We start from the raw sequence: 19037 nt of genomic DNA, 5'->3' as shown, positions 1-19037 counted from the left end.
CGGGGGTCGGTTAATTTTTTTTATGATTTTTCGGTTAACGGTTAATTCGGTTCGAAACCGGTCGGTTAACCGAAAATAAAATTATCCAACCCAACCCAAACTCAATTACCCAACCCAATAAAACTAAAACTAAAGTTTACCCAATTACCCAATCCAATAAAACTAAAACTAAAAGACAACCCAATTTACTAAAGTCTAAAACCCAATTTACTTTAATAATTTATAAATTTTTTAAATTTTAAAAATAAAAAATAAAAAAAATTTGGGTATTTTTCGGTAATTCGGTTAATTCGGTTAATTCGGGTAATTCGGGTAATTTTTAACCAAAAATAAAAAATACATAATTTTCGGTTAATTCGGTTAACCGACCTTATTAACCGAAAAAATTTCGGTTCGGTTAAATTTTTTTAAAAAAAAATCGGTTCGGTTAACGGTTAAAATTTTTGGAAGGTCGGTTAATTCGGTTATAGTAATTTCGGGTCGGTTAACCGGTCGGTTAACCGAATGAACACCCCTAGCCCTTGCCCTCACCCCGCCTCGTTCCGTTGTCATCCCTAATGATGGGGTTAGATTATAAATATCACAAATATTTTATTTAAATATAGATTATTGAATAAATATATTTATTAAAAGTTTATGTGAGAGATGAATTGAGCTTATGGTCACCCAATTATTGGTAATTTTTTTTTTGGTCATCTAACTATGAAAAGTTGCAAAAATGGTCACCCTTATTCGATTTTTTTATCACCGACCATTAAATGGTTGACAAAAAGATTACATGGAAGGTTTTTAAAGTTGGTATATAAAAGATTACATGGAAGTTTTTAAGTTGGTATAATAACAAATTTAATCCTTAACATTTATACACTTCGTCAATTTAGTCTCGATTCTAAAAAATTTGACCCCCAATATTCACACATTTTGTAATTTGTTTTTTTTCCCAATGTTGCTTTTCTTTATGACTCTTCACCTAAAAAGCTAAGAAAAAGCAAATCTATCAACTAAATTTGATGGGAAGTATACAAGAAATGGAAACACCAAAAACTCTAAGATCATAATTTTCATATTTTTCTCGTTCTTTTAAAATTAACTTTCAATGTCACAAACAAAATAAAAATTGTAAAAATAAAAGACCAAATTACACAATGCGTAAATGTTGAGAGTTAATGTTTTTGGAATCAAGATTAAATTGACACAATATATAAATGTTGAGGGTTGAAGTTGTTATTATATCAATTTTACAAGCTATCATGTTATCTTTCCGTCAGTAATTTAACGATGGATAACCAAAAAAGAAAGATTTAAATTGTTGGATAACAAAAAAAATACTAATAGTTAAGTGACCACTAATGTAATTTAACCGAAACAGTAAATTCGTCAATTATAAAACTTAACATTGATTTAATTCATCAATCTAAAGAATCTGTAAGTGATCTTAAATAATAAATAGTATCGGTATTATTGTCAGTGTAGGAAGATATGAGTTCGTGTATGTTTAAACACATTATACTCCTATTTAAGGGTTATGGGTTAGTTCGAAGCTTTATATAAAAAAAGAAAAACACTTTTTTTAGTATACTATACCTAAGACGTCCACTATTATAAGGATATAATCAAATTAGTCCCTCTATTATTAAATTGATCAATTTAGTCTTTATATTACTAAAAAGAATCAAATAAGGTCAAATTGAAATCGAGTTAATATTTATTGTATAAAAAATGTCATTTATTGTTTAACAGAGTTAATATATTTAAAGTTTTTTTTTATGGTTTTGTAAATAAAATCTTTTGTTTGGAATTAAACCGTAATTGATAAAAACAAATTTCAATACATTTTTTATATATTAAATGTTAACTCTATTACAATTTGGACTTATTTAATTCTTTTTAATAGTATAGGGACTAAATTGATACGTTTAATAATAGAGAGACTAATTTGATAGTCCCTAAAATACAGGAATTTCTCAACTACTTTAACCCTTTTTTATATATAGTATTTATCTTATTTCTTATATTATAATTATATTAAAAACTTTATGTATTTATAATTTTATATGAGGATAGTTTTAAACGATAAATCGGGATTGAATTGTAAATTTTTAAAAAATTAAATAATAATTTTATCAATATTTAAAATACGTGCTCGAGAAAAGGAAGAGCCAAAGCCCTAGCTTGCACCCGATCACTGGCAAACCGTAAAGGTGGCCAATGAGTGCCTCGGTCCCCAAAAATTTTTAAAAAATTTATTTTTTTCTTAAATTTATTGAAATTTTAATATCTCTCTCAAAATTTTTTTGAAAATTTTCACTTTATCTTTTAATTTCTTCAAAAATTTTAATTAAGCTATTCTAATTTTTTTTTCGAAATTCTCATTAATCTCACAAAAATTTTAATTAGAACCTCAATTTTTTAGAAAAATCTCATTGAACTCCTAAATTTTTTTTTGAAAAATTTAATTAAACACTCCAAAATTTAATCCCAAAATCTGCTACTGCAACTGATATCGTCTCTACTTGACATATATTTATAATTTTTATGATAAATAGTTAAGTTCAAACTTTGAAAAATTGGGATAATAAATTATTATGGTTTTAAAAATTAACCCAAAACTAAGTCAATTACCACAATTGTCTCAACTAAAATTTCATATATTCTGATTGGTTTGGCTCATGTTCGTATTCTTGATATAATACCTAAAACTATTCATAATCCTTCCACAACCTTAAATAAGAGGGTAATGCGCTTCAGTGCACTCGAACTCACGTCTTTCTACACTAATAACAATGTCGATGCCAATCGAACTAAAACTTTATCAATATATTTTTTTATTTATTTGTCACTCATTTAAAAATTAGATTTATTTTTATATAAAAAACCGAATTAAAAAAAATTTAATTATTGCCGAGTTGGTTTTGCTCTGGATACGAAAATGACATAACTGATACATACAGAATTAAATGGTTTTAATTTATACAATTGGGACTTTAATTAAAAAGGTCCGTGGCCGCCATGATTTCACCTAATCACTTGCCCTTCGCCATAAGCCCATAAATACTCCCTTGACATTCATCTTTGTAAAATAATGGTTTTATTTGTAAATTGGTGCCTGAACTATAACCCAATTTTCGAATTGGTCTTTAAAGGCTTTTTTTAGTCAGAAATGATAATTAAACTATTAATTTTCATCTCATTTCACCTAAAAAGTATACTTTGCATTGTAGTTGGTTGTGCTTCAATTTCAGTGACATTCATTTTTTTATAAAATAATGGTTTCATTTGTAAATCGGTGCTTAAATGTTGAGGCTAAAATTATTTAATTTTTTAGAATTAAGACCAAATTTACAAAAATGTAAACATCGAGTGCTAAGTTTGTTATTATACCAATCAAAATTATGTACAATTGACAAGGACATTAACATTGTGATTAATTATCCTTTGTTGGTCACTTTAAAAATTGACAAGGATTAAATTGCTACATTTAAAAAAAATTAATTTGCTTAATTTCGAAATAAAAAAATATTGGAAAATTTTGTTACCTTAAACTTTCAATATTTACGTTTTAACACTTAATTTTTAAATTTATCCCGACTAAATAAGCATAATCTTAACTAAAACCTATTTTAGGAATTGATGAAGTGGGTGTATTTCTCATGTATATTTAGGTTCCTTTTTAAGTATTGCAATTTGCGCTGATTGAGTCTTAAGCTCGATTAGTATGGGCATTGTTGTCAATATAGAAGGACATGAGTTCGAGTGTATTGAAGCATATTATCCTCCTATTTATAAGTTGAAGAGTGGGATATAGATAGTTCTAGTCATTGAATCAAAAAGAACAGATATGATCATAAAATAAAATAAAATAAAATATTGCATATGGTCCATTACCTTGATGCTAATTGGCATAGGGTGGATAATTTTGCCAAACAAAAACAACTCTATGACCATAAAAACAACTCTATTACGGTTTGGATTTATATAATTCTTTTTAATATTATAGGGATGAAATTTATCTTTTTAATAATAAAGAGATTAATTTGATTTAATCCCTATGATATAAGGACCTCTCAAGTACTTTAATCAATTTAAATTGTATATAAAATCGAATTGATCGAGTTTTAACTTAGTTGATACTTTTGCTAATGCAACAATTTAGAAGTCGTTAGTTTAATGTACTTAAGTTCGTAATTTCCTTATTCATTTTTTAATAACTGCTTATTGTATTATAACTTTTTTTATTAGTATCTCGATTCAAATAATGTAAACTCAGATAAGAAAAACACAAAAATCAAACTCAAATTATAATAATAAAACAAATTAGGCAAACTCAAAGTTGCACCCAATTATCAAATTGTTACCCAAAGTTTCTAAATGTGATACTCAGTTACCACAATCGTTAACAATGTAACGTCCCCCTACCCGAGACCGTCGCCAGAGTCGAGCAGGAGACATTACAAAACTTATCTTAGCACTTAAACAGTTTTCGTAGTAAACTATCCATCTGCGTCACGGTCGCTAAAAAAATCATATCTCGAGTTATGAAACTCGAAATCTAATTCCGGAAATTTTCCCTAAAACTAGACTCATATATCTACTTTCTAATTTTTTTCTAGAATTTTTTGTCAGGCCAATTAGTACAGTTTATTAGAAAAAGTCTCCCCTGTTTCAAGGTTCAGCTACTCAGACCCTTGTGCACTACGAATCAAATTTCTTCCTGTACAGAAATCCAATGACTAAGCCATTTGTTTCAATTAAAAATAGACTCAATAAAGAATCTATACAAATAAAGTTTGAGTCCTAATTCTTAATACACAATTTATGGTGAATTTCTAAAGTCAGAACAGGGAATCCAGAAATTGTTCTAACTCTGTTTCACCGAAACATAAATATCTCATAAAATACAACTCTTTTACCTATTTTGTTTCTTCCATATAAAAATAGATTCATTAAGCTTCAATTAAAAATTCTATTCATTATCTAATTCACTTTATACTATTTTTGGTATATTTCAAAGTTGGACTACCGCTACTGTCCAAATCTGTTTTAGTATAAAATGTTGATAACTAAGTTTATAACATCTTCATTTCTTCTCTCTACAATATTTACCAGCACTTCCTCTTATTACTCTTCACTAACATATCAAAACATACCATACTTAAGGTTTTGGTAACATTTACAAAACATACCAAAATATCACTTAACAACTTAGATACTTTCAAAATGACCAAAAGACATCCTAGGTACAATGCCATTTTCCAAAAAGATAGAAACTTCACCAAATTGAGTTTGGGGATCGGGTTGTATGCTGAGTCCTTATACTTTCGTACCTAGCCTGCGCACGGAAACAAACCGTACGCTGAGAATACTCTCAATGGTATTTCTATAAACAATAGCTTAATCAACTTTAAAACATGGTAATTCAAACACATTATTGCTATTATTCAATATCAATCAGTAGTTTAATAACCTTTACTTTATTTACCCTTATTAACATAACTCGGACACTGACGGATACACAGATCCAACCCACACTCCGGGATAAGCACATAGTGCTTCATCGGAACAAATCCGGAACTTTAACATTATAGTACACAAAGTACTTCATCGGAACAAATCCGAAACTTTAACAGTAGTCGACACATAGTGTCTCATCGACTCAATGTCGGAATATCCCAATACTTCCAATTCCTATGACATGTCAACTATATCCGACTAGCCCGACACTGTTAATAGGGTATTCAAAATCACATTCATTTCAATATGGTAAAAATACTTACCACATTCACATTTTCATACAATATAAATATCAAATATAGCAATAACGATTAAGCTCGATTTATAGAAATACAAACCACTATTTATCGAATTTAATCGATATCTTCGTTCACTTTCTCTTTTCCCTTCTTTGATGATGTATCCGGTGCTACGTTTGCTACTAACAATCATACAATTAAAAATCATCAATATATTAATTCATAAAACACATTTTCACTTTCTACCAAACTTTTACAAAAATTCCAATTTCATCCTTTTTCCATTACTAATATTTTTTTTCTTTAACTTAAGCTTCATGTTCTCTTTTAATCAACTCATTAACAATTTCTAACTCATAAAATTCATTATAAAACATAAATTTTGAGCTCTACTCAACTTAGTCCCTATTTAAACCTAACTTAGAAATTCCTTTAACTAATCACTTCTAACTTCAATTTCTATCAATTTAACCCATAAAACCTTAATTTATTCAACTAAATCAATATCTAAAAATCTCTATTTTTCTTCATTTTAACCTCATACATGTAGAACTTTGAATTAGGCATCCATAAACATAAAAATCATAAGAAATGAGCTAAAACAACTTACCAATCAAACTTTAGGGCCTTAATCCTCAAATTTCCCTTTTTTATTTCTTTCTTTCTTTCCTTCTTTCTTTCTCACGTTTGCTCTCTGTTAGTCTTTCTATCTTTATTTCTTTCTCACGTTTGCTCTGTAACTTTTCTATTCTTTACTTATTATTCTTTATTCATTATACTATATTATATTATTATTAACCTATAATAAATATAAAATTAACATGTGTAATAGCTATAACATAAAATATCTTATAGCTATTACACATATATACCAACTATTACACATGTTATATCATACATTCACACACATGGCACTTAGGGTCTAATTGCTAGATTAGTCTCTTTTACTTCTTTAATCTATAATTAACCTTTTATTCCTTATGCAATTTAATCCTTTAAACTAAATTCAAGCTACTTCACTTAATTAAACACTAAATAACCATTCAACTATAATTCATAAATATTTCTAATAAATATTCATGAATAAATTTCACGGAAACAGTACTCAAGACTCAATTTCCAATACCGTAATTTTCGGTTCGTTACAATTCTCTCCCTCTTAATAAATTTCGTCCTCGAAATTTACCTGAAAAGAGATGGGGGTATTGAGATCTCATCGTTTCTTCTGGTTTCTATGTAGCTTCTTCAACACTGTGACTTCGCCATAGCACTTTTACTAAAGGAATACATTTATTACGTAATTCTTTTACCTCTCGTGCTAGAATCTCAACGGGTTCTTCTTCATACGATAAGTTAGGTCAAATCTCTACATTCTCAGTCGTAATAACATGTGAAGGATCCGATCGATATCTTCTTAGCATAGAAACATGGAAGACATCGTGCATTTTCTGTAGTTTAGGAGGTAAGGTCAATCGATACGCTACTGGTCTAATTCTCTCAATAACTTCATAAGGCCCAATAAAACGAGGACTTAATTTTCCTTTTTGACCAAATCTTAGAATTTTCTTCCAAGGTGAAACCTTTAAAAATACTTTATCCCCGACTGAGTATTCAATATCCCGTCGTTTCAAATCTGCATACGATTTCTATCTATCAAAAGCAGTTTTCAATCTTTCCCGAATTTTCTTAACTGTACTTTCCATTTCTTGAACCAATTCAGGTCCAATCATCTTCTTCTCATTCAGTTCTGTCCAACATACGGGTGATTGACATCTTCGTCCATACAAAGCCTCATACGGTGCCATCTGTATACTTGACTGGAAACTATTATTATACACAAATTCAGCTAATGACAAATAATATTCCCAGTTAGACTCAAAATCAATCATACAGGCTCGAAGCATATCTTCTAAAGTTTGTATTACCCGTTCAGATTGACCATCAGTCTGTGGATGAAAAGCTGTACTAAAGTGAAGTCGAGTACCGAAAGATTCATGTAATTGCTTCCAAAACCTTGACGTAAACCTTGGATCTCTGTAAGAAATTATTGATTTTGGAATACTATGTAATCTAATGATTTCCCGAATATAAACCTCAGCAAGTTTCTTTAACGACCAATCGGTTCTCACAGCTAAGAAATGAGCTGACTTCGTAAGTCGATCAACTATTACCAAAATAACATTCTTTTTACTTGTAGACATCGGTAATCCCGTCACAAAATCCATCGTTATTCGGTCCCATTTCCATTCAGGAATAGTGATGGGTTGAAGTAATCCCGATGAAACTTGATGTTCTGCCTTCACTCATTGGCAAGTCAAACACTTTGCCACATATTCAGTTATATCCTTTTTCATTCCCGACCACCAATACAATTCACGCAAATCACGATACATTTTCATGCCTCCAGGATGAAATGCAAATGGACTAATATGAGCTTCTTGAAGAATTAACTCTTTCAACTGAGAATTATTCGGAATGCAAAGTCGATTCTGAAATCTTAGACAGTCATTTCCATCAATGCTAAAATTTTCCGTTGTACCATTCTGAATCATCTCTCTTTTCTTTAACAACTTATCATCTTCTAACTGTGCTGATCTGATTCGATCAAACATTACTGGCTTTATTCTTAATTCAGTCAAAAGTCTTCCATCTTCAGTGATACTAAGTTGTGCAAACATTGCTCGTAATTCAATCGCAGCTTTTCTACTCAGTGCGTCAGCTACTACATTAGCCTTCCCTGGATGATAGTCTATGACACAATCATAGTCTTTTAGAAGCTCTATCCAACATCTTTGTCTCAGATTCAATTCTTTTTGCAAAAGCAGATACTTCAAACTTTTATGATCCGTATAAACATAGCACTTTTCACCATAAAGATAGTGCCTCCAAATCTTCAAGGCAAAAATTACAGCTGCTAATTCTAAATCATGAGTTGGATAGTTACGTTCATGCGGTTTTAGTTGCCGTGAAGCATAAGCAATGACTTTTCCGTTCTGCATCAGTACACATCCCAGTCCACTCAATGAAGCATCACTGTACACTACAAAATCTCTTTCTGATTCTGGTAAAGTCAACACCGGTGCCTCTGTTAACATTCGTTTTAATGCTTCAAAACTTTTCTGACATTGCTCATTCCAAACAAATGGAATATTCTTCTGTAGTAGCTTGGTCTTCGGTAAGGCTATCTTTGAAAATCCGTTGACGAATTTTCGATAGTAACCAGCCAATCCGAGAAAACTCGTACCTCTGATACATTCTTAGGAACTTTCCACTGAATAACTGCTTCAATCTTCTTTGGATCTACTCTAATTCCATCCGCTGATACGACATGACCAAGAAACACAACTTTTGATAACCAGAGTTCACACTTGCTCAATTTTCTGTACAATTGCTTTTCTCGTAGTATTTGCAAAACAATCTGGAGATGTTGCTCATAATCTTTTTCTGACTTGGAATACACCAAAAAATCGTCGATAAAAACTACTACGAACTGATCCAAGTATGGCTGAAAAATCTGATTCATAAGATCCATAAAAGCAGCAGAGGAATTTGTCAGTCCAAATGGCATCACTAAAAATTCATAATGCCCATACCTCGTACGGAATGTCGTATTCAATATGTCGCACTCTTTTACTTTCAACTGATAGTATCCCGACCTCAGATCAATCTTTGAAAATACGGAAGCTCCTTTCAGTTGATCAAACAAATCATCTATTCGGGGAAGTGGATACTTGTTCTTGACAGTCACTTTGTTGAGTTGTCGATAATCAATGCACAACCGCATCGACCCATCTTTCTTCTTAACAAATAACATTGGAGCTCCCCATGGTGATGTACTAGGTCGTATAAAACATCTGTCCAATAAGTCTTGTAACTGTACTTTTAATTCCTTTAGCTCAGTAGGTGCCATGCGGTACGGAGGTATCGATACCGGATCTGTACCTTGGTAGACTTCAATCACAAATTTTACCTCTCGATCAGGGGGTAATCCAGGTAATTCCTCAGGGAATACATCAGAAAATTTACATACAGTTTGAATCTTACTACACTGACTTTCAACTGAATCCGAATTAATCACATATGCTAATAAAACATTACAACCTCGATGAAGAAGCTTGCTAGTTTTAATGGCCGAAACAATACGAATTGATCCACTAGTCCGAATACCATTTACTTCAATTCTATCTTCACTTTCATTCTGAACAATAAACTTCTTCTTATAACAGTCTAAAATCACTCCATGTTCTGATAACCAGTCCATTCCCAAAATAACATCAAAGTCGCCAAATGGCATAATCAACAGATCAACAGGGAATATTCTATCTTGAATCATTAATGAAAATCTTCGACATATATGGTTCACTAAAGTAGTTTGTCCCAGTGGACTAGACACTTCTATCATAACTTTAGACAATTCAGACTCTAATTTTTTTGTCTCAACTACTTTCGTATTAACATATGAATGTGATGACCCAGGGTCTACTAAAGCATAAACAGGTGCTGAATTCAATAAGAATATACCTGTCACCACATCGTGAGCATCTTTCTCTTCTCGAGTCCTCACAACATACGCTCGAGCTGGAGCTCTAGCTTCAGATTGTTGTGTAGTACTCTTACTAGTTCTTCTAGTACCACCTCTAGCAAACGAACTACTTCGGCCTGATCCCCGGCCTCTGGAAGCAAATTCAGATCTTTGCACTACTGTCGGTGTTGTTCCAGATATCTTTGGGCAATCTTTAATAAAGTGATCGGTAGCTCCACAATAGAAACAACCTCCAGTCAACTTTCTACACTCCTCTTTGTGTCGGTTTCCACAATGCTCACATATTGAAATTTCAGTATTCTGAACTGGACTTCGGATACTGCCAGTAGACACAGTAGTCTATCTTTTCCGACCTTGATCACTCCTTTCCGATCGAGAACTAAATCTCCAATTACCTCGTGATTCATTTGACCGCTTAGGCTGCGAACTTGAACTAACCATTACGGGACGTTTTTCAGTCGAACGAGCAACTTCAAACTTTTTATCCCTTCCAAGAATTTGTTCAATCATCTTAGCTCTTTCCATTAAATCCGCAAACTCAGTGATTCTAAGAGGCATCAACTGTAGTCTAAATTCATCACGTAATCCTCTTAAAAATCTTTTACATAGGTCGGCTTCAGTCGGTACAAACTCAGTGGCATATCTGCTTAATCTCAGAAATTCTCGTTCATAATCCACTATGAGCATCTCACCTTGTTTCAGTGTTTAGAACTCTTATCTTTTGTCCTCTATGTACATTTCTCTGAAATACTTCTTTTGAAACTCTTTTTGAAAGAAGTCCCAACTTATCTGTTCCTCAAGTACATTCTGAATCACTGATTCCCACCATATGAAAGCTTCATCTTGCAGTAATGAGACAACGCACACTAAGCTTTCTTATGGTGCACATTCAAGCTGCTTCAGAACTCTCTTTGTAGTCTTTAACCAATTTTCAGCAATAGTCGAATCAATTCCCTTCACACCCAAAAATTCTGTAGCTCCATATTTTCTCAATTCTTTAATTGGAGCTCTTCGGGTAGTAGGGATAGAGGACGTAGCAGGCATAGTTCTTACCGCTTTTTGAAGGGCATCGGTGATTATTCTAAAGATTTCAGTATTATCACTTCCAACATTCGGTTGATTTCCTACCGGATTCACACTTGGAGTTGCAGATTCCGATTCATTCACATTATAAGGTTCATCATCCTCACTATACATCTCTTGATCAGTATCCTCAATTCTTTTATCAGACATTCTTAATGTTATAAAACAAAAATATTCAATAAACATATCAGCATCCAATCCCAACTCAAATTTGACTCAGTAATGGCATGTACCTCTAGATTCACATTGACATTCGATTTAGTCCTAGAACCGAATAAACCTAATTAGCTCTGATACCAATCAAGATTGTAACATCCCCCTACCCGAGACCGTCGCCGGAGTCGACAGGAGACATTACAAAACTTATCTTAGCACTTAAAACAGTTTTCGTAGTGAACTATCCATCTGCATCACGGTCGCTAAAAAAATCATATCTCAAGTTACGAAACTCAAAATCTAATTCCGTAAATTTTCCCTAAAACTAGACTCATATATCTACTTACTAATTTTTTTCTAGAATTTTTGGTCAGGCCAATTAGTACTATTTATTAGAAAAAGTCTCCCCTATTTCAGGGTTCGACTACTCTGACCCTTGTGCACTACGAATCAAATTTCTTCCTGTACAGAAATCCAATGACTAAGCCATTTGTTTCAATTAAAAATAAACTCAGTAAGGAATCCATACAAATAAAGTTTGAGTCCTAATTCTTAATACACAATTTATGGTGAATTTCTAAAGTCAGAACAGGGAATCCAGAAATTGTTCTAACCCTGTTTCACCGAAACGTAAATATCTCATAAAATACAACTCTTTTACCTATTTTGTTTCTTCCATATAAAAATAGATTCATTAAGCTTCAATTAAAAAATTTATTCATTATCTAATTCACTTTATACTATTTTTGGTATATTTCAAAGTTGGACTACTGCTACTGTCCAAATCTGTTTTAGTGTAAAATGTTGATAACTAAGTTTATAACATCTTCATTTCTTCTCTCTACAATATTTACCAACACTTCCTCTTATTACTCTTCACTAACATATCAAAACATACCATACTTAAGGTTTTGGTAACATTTACAAAACATACCAAAATATCACTTAACAACTTAGATACTTTCAAAATGACCAAAAGACATCCTAGGTACAATGCCATTTTCCAAAAAGATAGAAACTTCACCAAATTGAGTTTGGGGATCGGGTTGTATGCTGAGTCCTTATACTTTCGTACCTAGCCTGCGCACGGAAACAAACCGTACGCTGAGAATACTCTCAGTGGTATTTCTATAAACAATAGCTTAATCAACTTTAAAACATGGTAATTCAAACACATTATTGCTGTTATTCAATATCAATCAGTAGTTTAATAACCTTTACTTTATTTACCCTTATTAACATAACTCAGACACTGACGGATACACAGATCCAACCCACACTCCGGGATAAGCACATAGTGCTTCATCGGAACAAATCCGGAACTTTAACATTATAGTACACAAAGTACTTCATCGGAACAAATCCGGAACTTTAACAGTAGTCGACACATAGTGTCTCATCGACTCAATGTCGGAATATCCCAATACTTCCAATTCCTATGACATGTCAACTATATCCGACTAGCCCGACACTGTTAATAGGGTATTCAAAATCACATTCATTTCAATATGGTAAAAATACTTACCTCATTCAAATTTTCATACAATATAAATATCAAATATAGCAATAACGATTAAGCTCGATTTATAGAAATACAAACCACTATTTATCGAATTTAATCGATATCTTCGTTCACTTTCTCTTTTCCCTTCTTTGATGATGTATTCGGTGCTACGTTTGCTACTAACAATCATACAATTAAAAATCATCAATATATTAATTCATAAAACACATTTTCACTTTCTACCAAACTTTTACAAAAATTCCAATTTCGTCCTTTTTCCATTACTAATCTTTTTTTCTTTAACTTAAGCTTCATATTCTCTTTTAATCAACTCATTAACAATTTCTAACTCATAAAATTCATTATAAAACATAAATTTTGAGCTCTATTCAACTTAGTCCCTATTTAAACCTAACTTAGAAATTCCTTTAACTAATCACTTCTAACTTCAATTTCTATCAATTTAACCCATAAAATCTCAATTTATTCAACTAAATCAATATCTAAAAATTCTCTATTTTTCTTCATTTTAACCTCATACATGTAGAACTTTGAATTAGGCATCCATAAACATAAAAATCATAAGAAAATGAGCTAAAACAACTTACCAATCAAACTTTAGGGCCTTAATCCTCAAATTTCCCTTTTTTATTTCTTTCTTTCTTTCCTTCTTTCTTTCTCACGTTTGCTCTCTGTTAGTCTTTCTATCTTTCTTTCTTTCTCACGTTTGCTCTCTGTAACTTTTCTATTCTTTACTTATTATTCTTTATTCATTATACTATATTATATTATTATTAACCTATAATAAATATAAAATTAACATGTGTAATAGCTATAACATAAAATATCTTATAGCTATTACACATATATACCAACTATTACACATGTTATATCATACATTCACACACATGGCACTTAGGGTCTAATTGCTAGATTAGTCCCTTTTACTTCTTTAATCTATAATTAAACTTTTATTCCTTATGCAATTTAATCCTTTAAACTAAATTCAAGCTACTTCACTTAATTAAACACTAAATAACCATTCAACTATAATTCATAAATATTTCTAATAAATATTCATGAATAAATTTCATGGAAACAGACTCAATTTCCGATACTGTAACTTTCGGTTCATTACAAACAACGTTACATACACACACAAAAAAAAAAGTTGACTTGGCACTCTCACAACATGCCACATCATACAATTTTTTACCCACCAAGCTTTTAAAATTTTCTAGTATCTTTTAATTTTTTTTAAAATAACTACTTAATAAAAAGGTTTTTCATTTCATTATTTTAATTTTTTTCAAAATTAAAGCTACAATCAAAATCAAACATTATTCATCACTTTTAAGTATTGAACCAAATAAGTAACCCAACCATTAAATAACCTTAAACCAACTAATTATAACTCGAATAAATATGAAAAAGAACCACGTGTTTATATAAGACAAGAATCCAGCTCGAGATCTCAAACTTCTCAATTTAAAAAATGCAATAAAAGGATTGAGAGTTAACATCATAGTCTAAAGTTCCTTTTAACTAAAAAAAAATCAATTATCTAACATTGATGTTGGATTTTTTTAATTTCGCAAGCGAGATTAAAAACCTAATATATGTTTTATTTATTTTCTTTTAAATATCAATTAAAAAGGAAGCAATTTCTTAATTGAATTTAATAAAAAATTGTCAGTATATTAAGGGTAAACTATCAAAATAGTCACTTTTGTTTTATTTAGGTTACATTTTAGTCACTTATATTTAAAATGCTACGTTTTAGTAATTTAAGTTATTGTGTTGTGACATTTTAGTCACTAAGTGTTAATTGCTATTAACGATATAACGGTAAGCTAACATGACATGTTAAATCATCATTTCAAATAAAAATTTTAGGTTAAATTATACAATTGGTCCCTATGTTTTTTTCATTTTGAGCAATTTGATTTTTTTCTTTTACGTTAAAAGAGATGAAGAATGGAGAAAAATAGAGAGAGAAGTAGAAGAGAATGAAAAAAAAAAGAAGAAAAAATTTAAAGAACATAAAAAAAAATTGCTCCAAATGAAAAAAAATACAAGGACTAATTGTATAATTTAACCTAAAATTTTTATTTGAAATGATGATTTAACGTGTCACGTCAGCTTACCGTTACACTGTTAACGATAATTAACGGCTCAGTGACTAAAATGTTATAACACATTAATGTAAGTGACTAAAACATAACATTTCAAACATAAGTGACTAAAATGTAACCTGAGGAAAACAAAAGGGACTATTTTAGTAGTTTACCCATATATTAAATAATTATCATAATATATACCATATATATCTATATAAGATAATTATTATTAATTCCACAAATTAGTTTAAAATAAATTAATTATATCCTTATATTGTATTTAAAAAATAAAAATAAATGACACATTTTTTAACTCACTTGGGAAGTCAAGAGCTGCCAAATGAAAATCCCAAAAAAAAATACACATCAAAATTTATGCCATGCAAATTAGAGATGACATTGGGTTATTTTAGTAACATTAAAATTTAAAAAAAAAATTATCATTGAATATTTATTATTGAAAATCCAAGTAAGTGAAATTTATTTTATAGAATTTGTATTTTATAAATAAGGGGACGGTTTTCAAAATAAATTTAAATTTTTGAATTCATTATCTGCATAAATAGGGGCGGAGTTAGAATATTTTTTTAGGGAGACCTAAATAAAGTTATATATTTTTATAATAGTAAAAGCGAAATTTCATCATTTTAATAGCCTATATTTTTATAATTTTTTAAAAGATTAAATTATTTTTTTCATTTTTGGAGTAAAATATAATTTTATCATATACTAAATTAAAAATTTTAAAATTATAAAAAAAACTAAAGTTAAAAAATTATATTTTAAGGTAGCGTCGTGCATAAATAATCAATATTCACATCCATTATAATATTTAAATTTAATTATCTAAATTCATATTATTCAAATTTTCAGTATTATAAATAATGATTAAAGGCCCATAAAATAAAGTTGGTATCAAAAAATTTCAAAGAAGCCAATTACATGCAGTTCAATGGACGGCAATGATGACCACGACCACGACGGAGGAATCCATTTACACCACTTTCGTTTAATTTTATATAACTAAATTTTATCGATTTAATTATTATATTTAATATTCTATTTATACATGTAATTATTGTCAAATTTGAAGTAAATTAAAAAAAATTAATTATTTGTTTTATATAAAAATTTAGAATAATTTAATAAATATTTATATATATAATATTTTAGATCGCTACAATAGAGATATAAGATCAGTTCAAAATTTTATATGTATGACAAAAATAATTATATTTAAAAATAAAATAGTTAAATCATTAAAATATTAATCGTAAAAAGACGAAATGGTGAATCTTTCTCCATAATAATAATACCGGTGTAAAACCATAGTTTTACACTCTTTCATATATTTCTGTACAATTAATATTTTAACGATTCGTTAAATTTATCGATATAAATCCTTATCACGCATGTAAAATTTTGAACCGGTTTAATATATTTATTATATCGACCTAAAAAATATATATATTGATATTTATTGGATGGTCAGAAATTTTTTTTTACATAAAACAAATATTTAGAATTATTTAATTTATGTCAAATTTGACATGTATAATATATACTAGAAATTGTATTACGCACTTATGCATGTGAAAACTACAAATTCAAAATACAAATGTATATTTAAAAATAACATACAATAAGTAATGAAACGTATAATTTGAAACTAATTAATAATAACACATGGAATATGTATGTTATTAAAACGAAAAAAATATATTAAATTACTTATCATGGTGTTGTCATCAGTCTTGAGTCGGTGTCGAATTAACTCGTGACAACAACTCGACCAAATGCATTATTAATATATACAACTGATGGATGTAATAAAATGTGCATAATAAAATTAAAATGTATAAAAATATTAGAACAAAATTTAAGTTTAATAAAGTAAAGTTTTTATTAATGCAATTGACGTGGGTTCAAATCTCACAATATACATAATTTTATTGGTTTTTCTTAAAGTGAAATACTAAAATACCCTTAAATAATAATATTATTTATTTTAATTACAGATAGATATTCTCGTAAACTTTCTAACTAAGACTAAAATAACCTTAAATAATATTACTTATTTTAATTATGGTGAGGCATTAATATAAATTATTAACCGAGTTGAGCCACTCGATTAAGTGTAACACCAATATAACCGATACTAATAATAATTATAATAATAAACAACAAATTTGTTTATCGTTTTAAGATCAAACAGCAATTTTCTGCAAATCAAAGAAGAAAATCAAACAAGAAATTACTTACCAAAAAGCAACAAAAAATTCAAAACCTTTGTGTAATGTTCTTCTTCGTCTTACGAAAAACAACCTCAGTATCCAACCCGAACCCGTCAACTTTCCTGACCCGAACCAGTTTCGATCTACGAAATAGCTTAACCAACGGTTTAACACTATACAAATCGTTGGCCGAGTACTTATCTCCTCGCCTCGATAACGACACGTGTAAAACGGCGACACCGTCGGACTTCAACGTCCGTTCGATCTCGGCGATAAATTTTTCCGGACGGAGCGCGTGATCGAACACGTTAGAGAATTCGAAATCGAACGTCTCGTCGTCGAAAGGCTGGTTATGAAAATCACCTTTGATAACGAGTGGCGGGAAAGGTACGAGATCGATACCGATCGAATCGGCGACTCCGACGCGTTTCAATGCCTCAACTTCCTGACCGACGCGAGCGCCGACGCAGAGGCACTTGGATGAATCGGCGAGGAATTTTCCGGATTTCAAATCGGAAAAAAATCGAGAGAAGACTTGGATCTTACGGTCCCAATCTCTTGTCGTCCATATTTCACGTAGTTTAGGGTTAAGAGTTTTGTTGAGTTGGCGTTGGATGTAAGTGTCGTAGGAGGTGTAACCAGGTCGGATTTTGAGGTCTTCGGTGGATGATACGAACGCGGAATGAGGACGGTTTTCCGTGACGGTGGTAGTGAGGAGTGCTTGGAAGCGGTTAGGGTGGAGGGAAATGAAGAGAAAAAGGAGGAGAAACGAAAGGGAGAGGGAAAGGATTAAGTATTTGAATGTAGGATGCTTTGTTTTAGCTGTTTCCATTTTTGCTTGAAAAAAAATTCAAAAGAAAGAAAAAAAGCTGACTTTTGTTATTAAGTTTCTAATTTTCTGTATAAAAAATTCTAAAAATGGAAAAGATTTGTACTTTGTTTTCGGTGAGGGGATCTCCAATTTATTAGTATCTGAATTTGGTATTTTTTCAGTTTTAGTCCTTGAGATATAGCATTTTAATATTTTCTCACGTCATTATTTAAAATAATAATAATTTTTCACTAAAAATTGTTAGGTAACGACATGGTACAATCTTAGAGTGTTACATTATCGCATGAATTAAAATTGAAATTTTTTTTACCAAATTCAAGGGTGTAAAAGATTGTGTGACTCGAATTCTATCACTTGTTGAAGAAATAAATACAGTGGCAAATTAAGGAGATCTTTGGGGATGAAAGGCTGTAGCCCATTAGAAATCCCCATTAAGCACAAAATTGGAACTAGGGTTGTGATCGGGGGCGTGGAGACAGAGCCCTTGCAGTACGGACCATTAGAAATCCCCATTAAGCACAAGTTGAATCCATATAGAACTATTCTTCTTTTATTTGACTTTGATTAGAACAGGGTTTTTCAACCCTTAAATAGATGTAGTCTAAATTCCTCTTCTATCATTTGTTTTTTCAACATTAGTAAATTTCTCCTTATCTGCCCATAGTTTTTTTCGCTAAAGGATTTCCACGTAAAATATGTGTATTCTTACTTTTTCTTTTCTTATTGCTTTGCAATTGTTCTACCACTATTGTTGACGTTTATTATAACACAGGGATTAATGTGGACAAAAAAAATAAGTTAGGAAAATTTGTTAA

General features: G+C 30.4%; 1 protein-coding gene and 2 long non-coding RNA genes across 3 annotated transcripts; all 3 read right to left on the bottom strand.

The window, feature by feature from the left end:
• Window positions 1–5254: 5254 nt before the first annotated feature.
• LOC121228287 (uncharacterized) lies at window positions 5255–5934 on the bottom strand. The gene is made up of 2 exons (XR_005925848.1): window positions 5850–5934; window positions 5255–5329 (listed from the first exon to the last, which is right to left on the bottom strand). It is a non-coding gene; the product is annotated as an uncharacterized lncRNA (long non-coding RNA).
• Window positions 5935–12537: 6603 nt separating this feature from the next.
• LOC121228286 (uncharacterized) lies at window positions 12538–13190 on the bottom strand. Its single transcript, XR_005925847.1, has 2 exons — window positions 13133–13190; window positions 12538–12612 (listed from the first exon to the last, which is right to left on the bottom strand). It is a non-coding gene; the product is annotated as an uncharacterized lncRNA (long non-coding RNA).
• Window positions 13191–17305: 4115 nt separating this feature from the next.
• On the bottom strand, window positions 17306–18304 carry LOC107933361 (uncharacterized). Its single transcript, XM_016865544.2, has one exon. The coding sequence runs from the start codon at window positions 18220–18222 to the stop codon at window positions 17437–17439; it is 786 nt and encodes a 261-aa protein (XP_016721033.1). The 5' UTR covers window positions 18223–18304; the 3' UTR covers window positions 17306–17436.
• Window positions 18305–19037: the final 733 nt, after the last annotated feature.

Source organism: Gossypium hirsutum, chromosome A04 (genome assembly GCF_007990345.1).
Source record: "Gossypium hirsutum isolate 1008001.06 chromosome A04, Gossypium_hirsutum_v2.1, whole genome shotgun sequence".
Taxonomy (NCBI): domain Eukaryota; kingdom Viridiplantae; phylum Streptophyta; class Magnoliopsida; order Malvales; family Malvaceae; genus Gossypium; species Gossypium hirsutum.
Note: the sequence above shows the minus strand (reverse complement) of the source record. Positions and strands in the feature narration are given on the sequence as shown.

Excerpts from the sequence above, each read along its gene's own strand:
- LOC107933361 (XM_016865544.2), bottom strand. The coding sequence starts at position 18,222 with ATGGAAACAGCTAAAACAAAGCATCCTACATTCAAATACTTAATCCTT.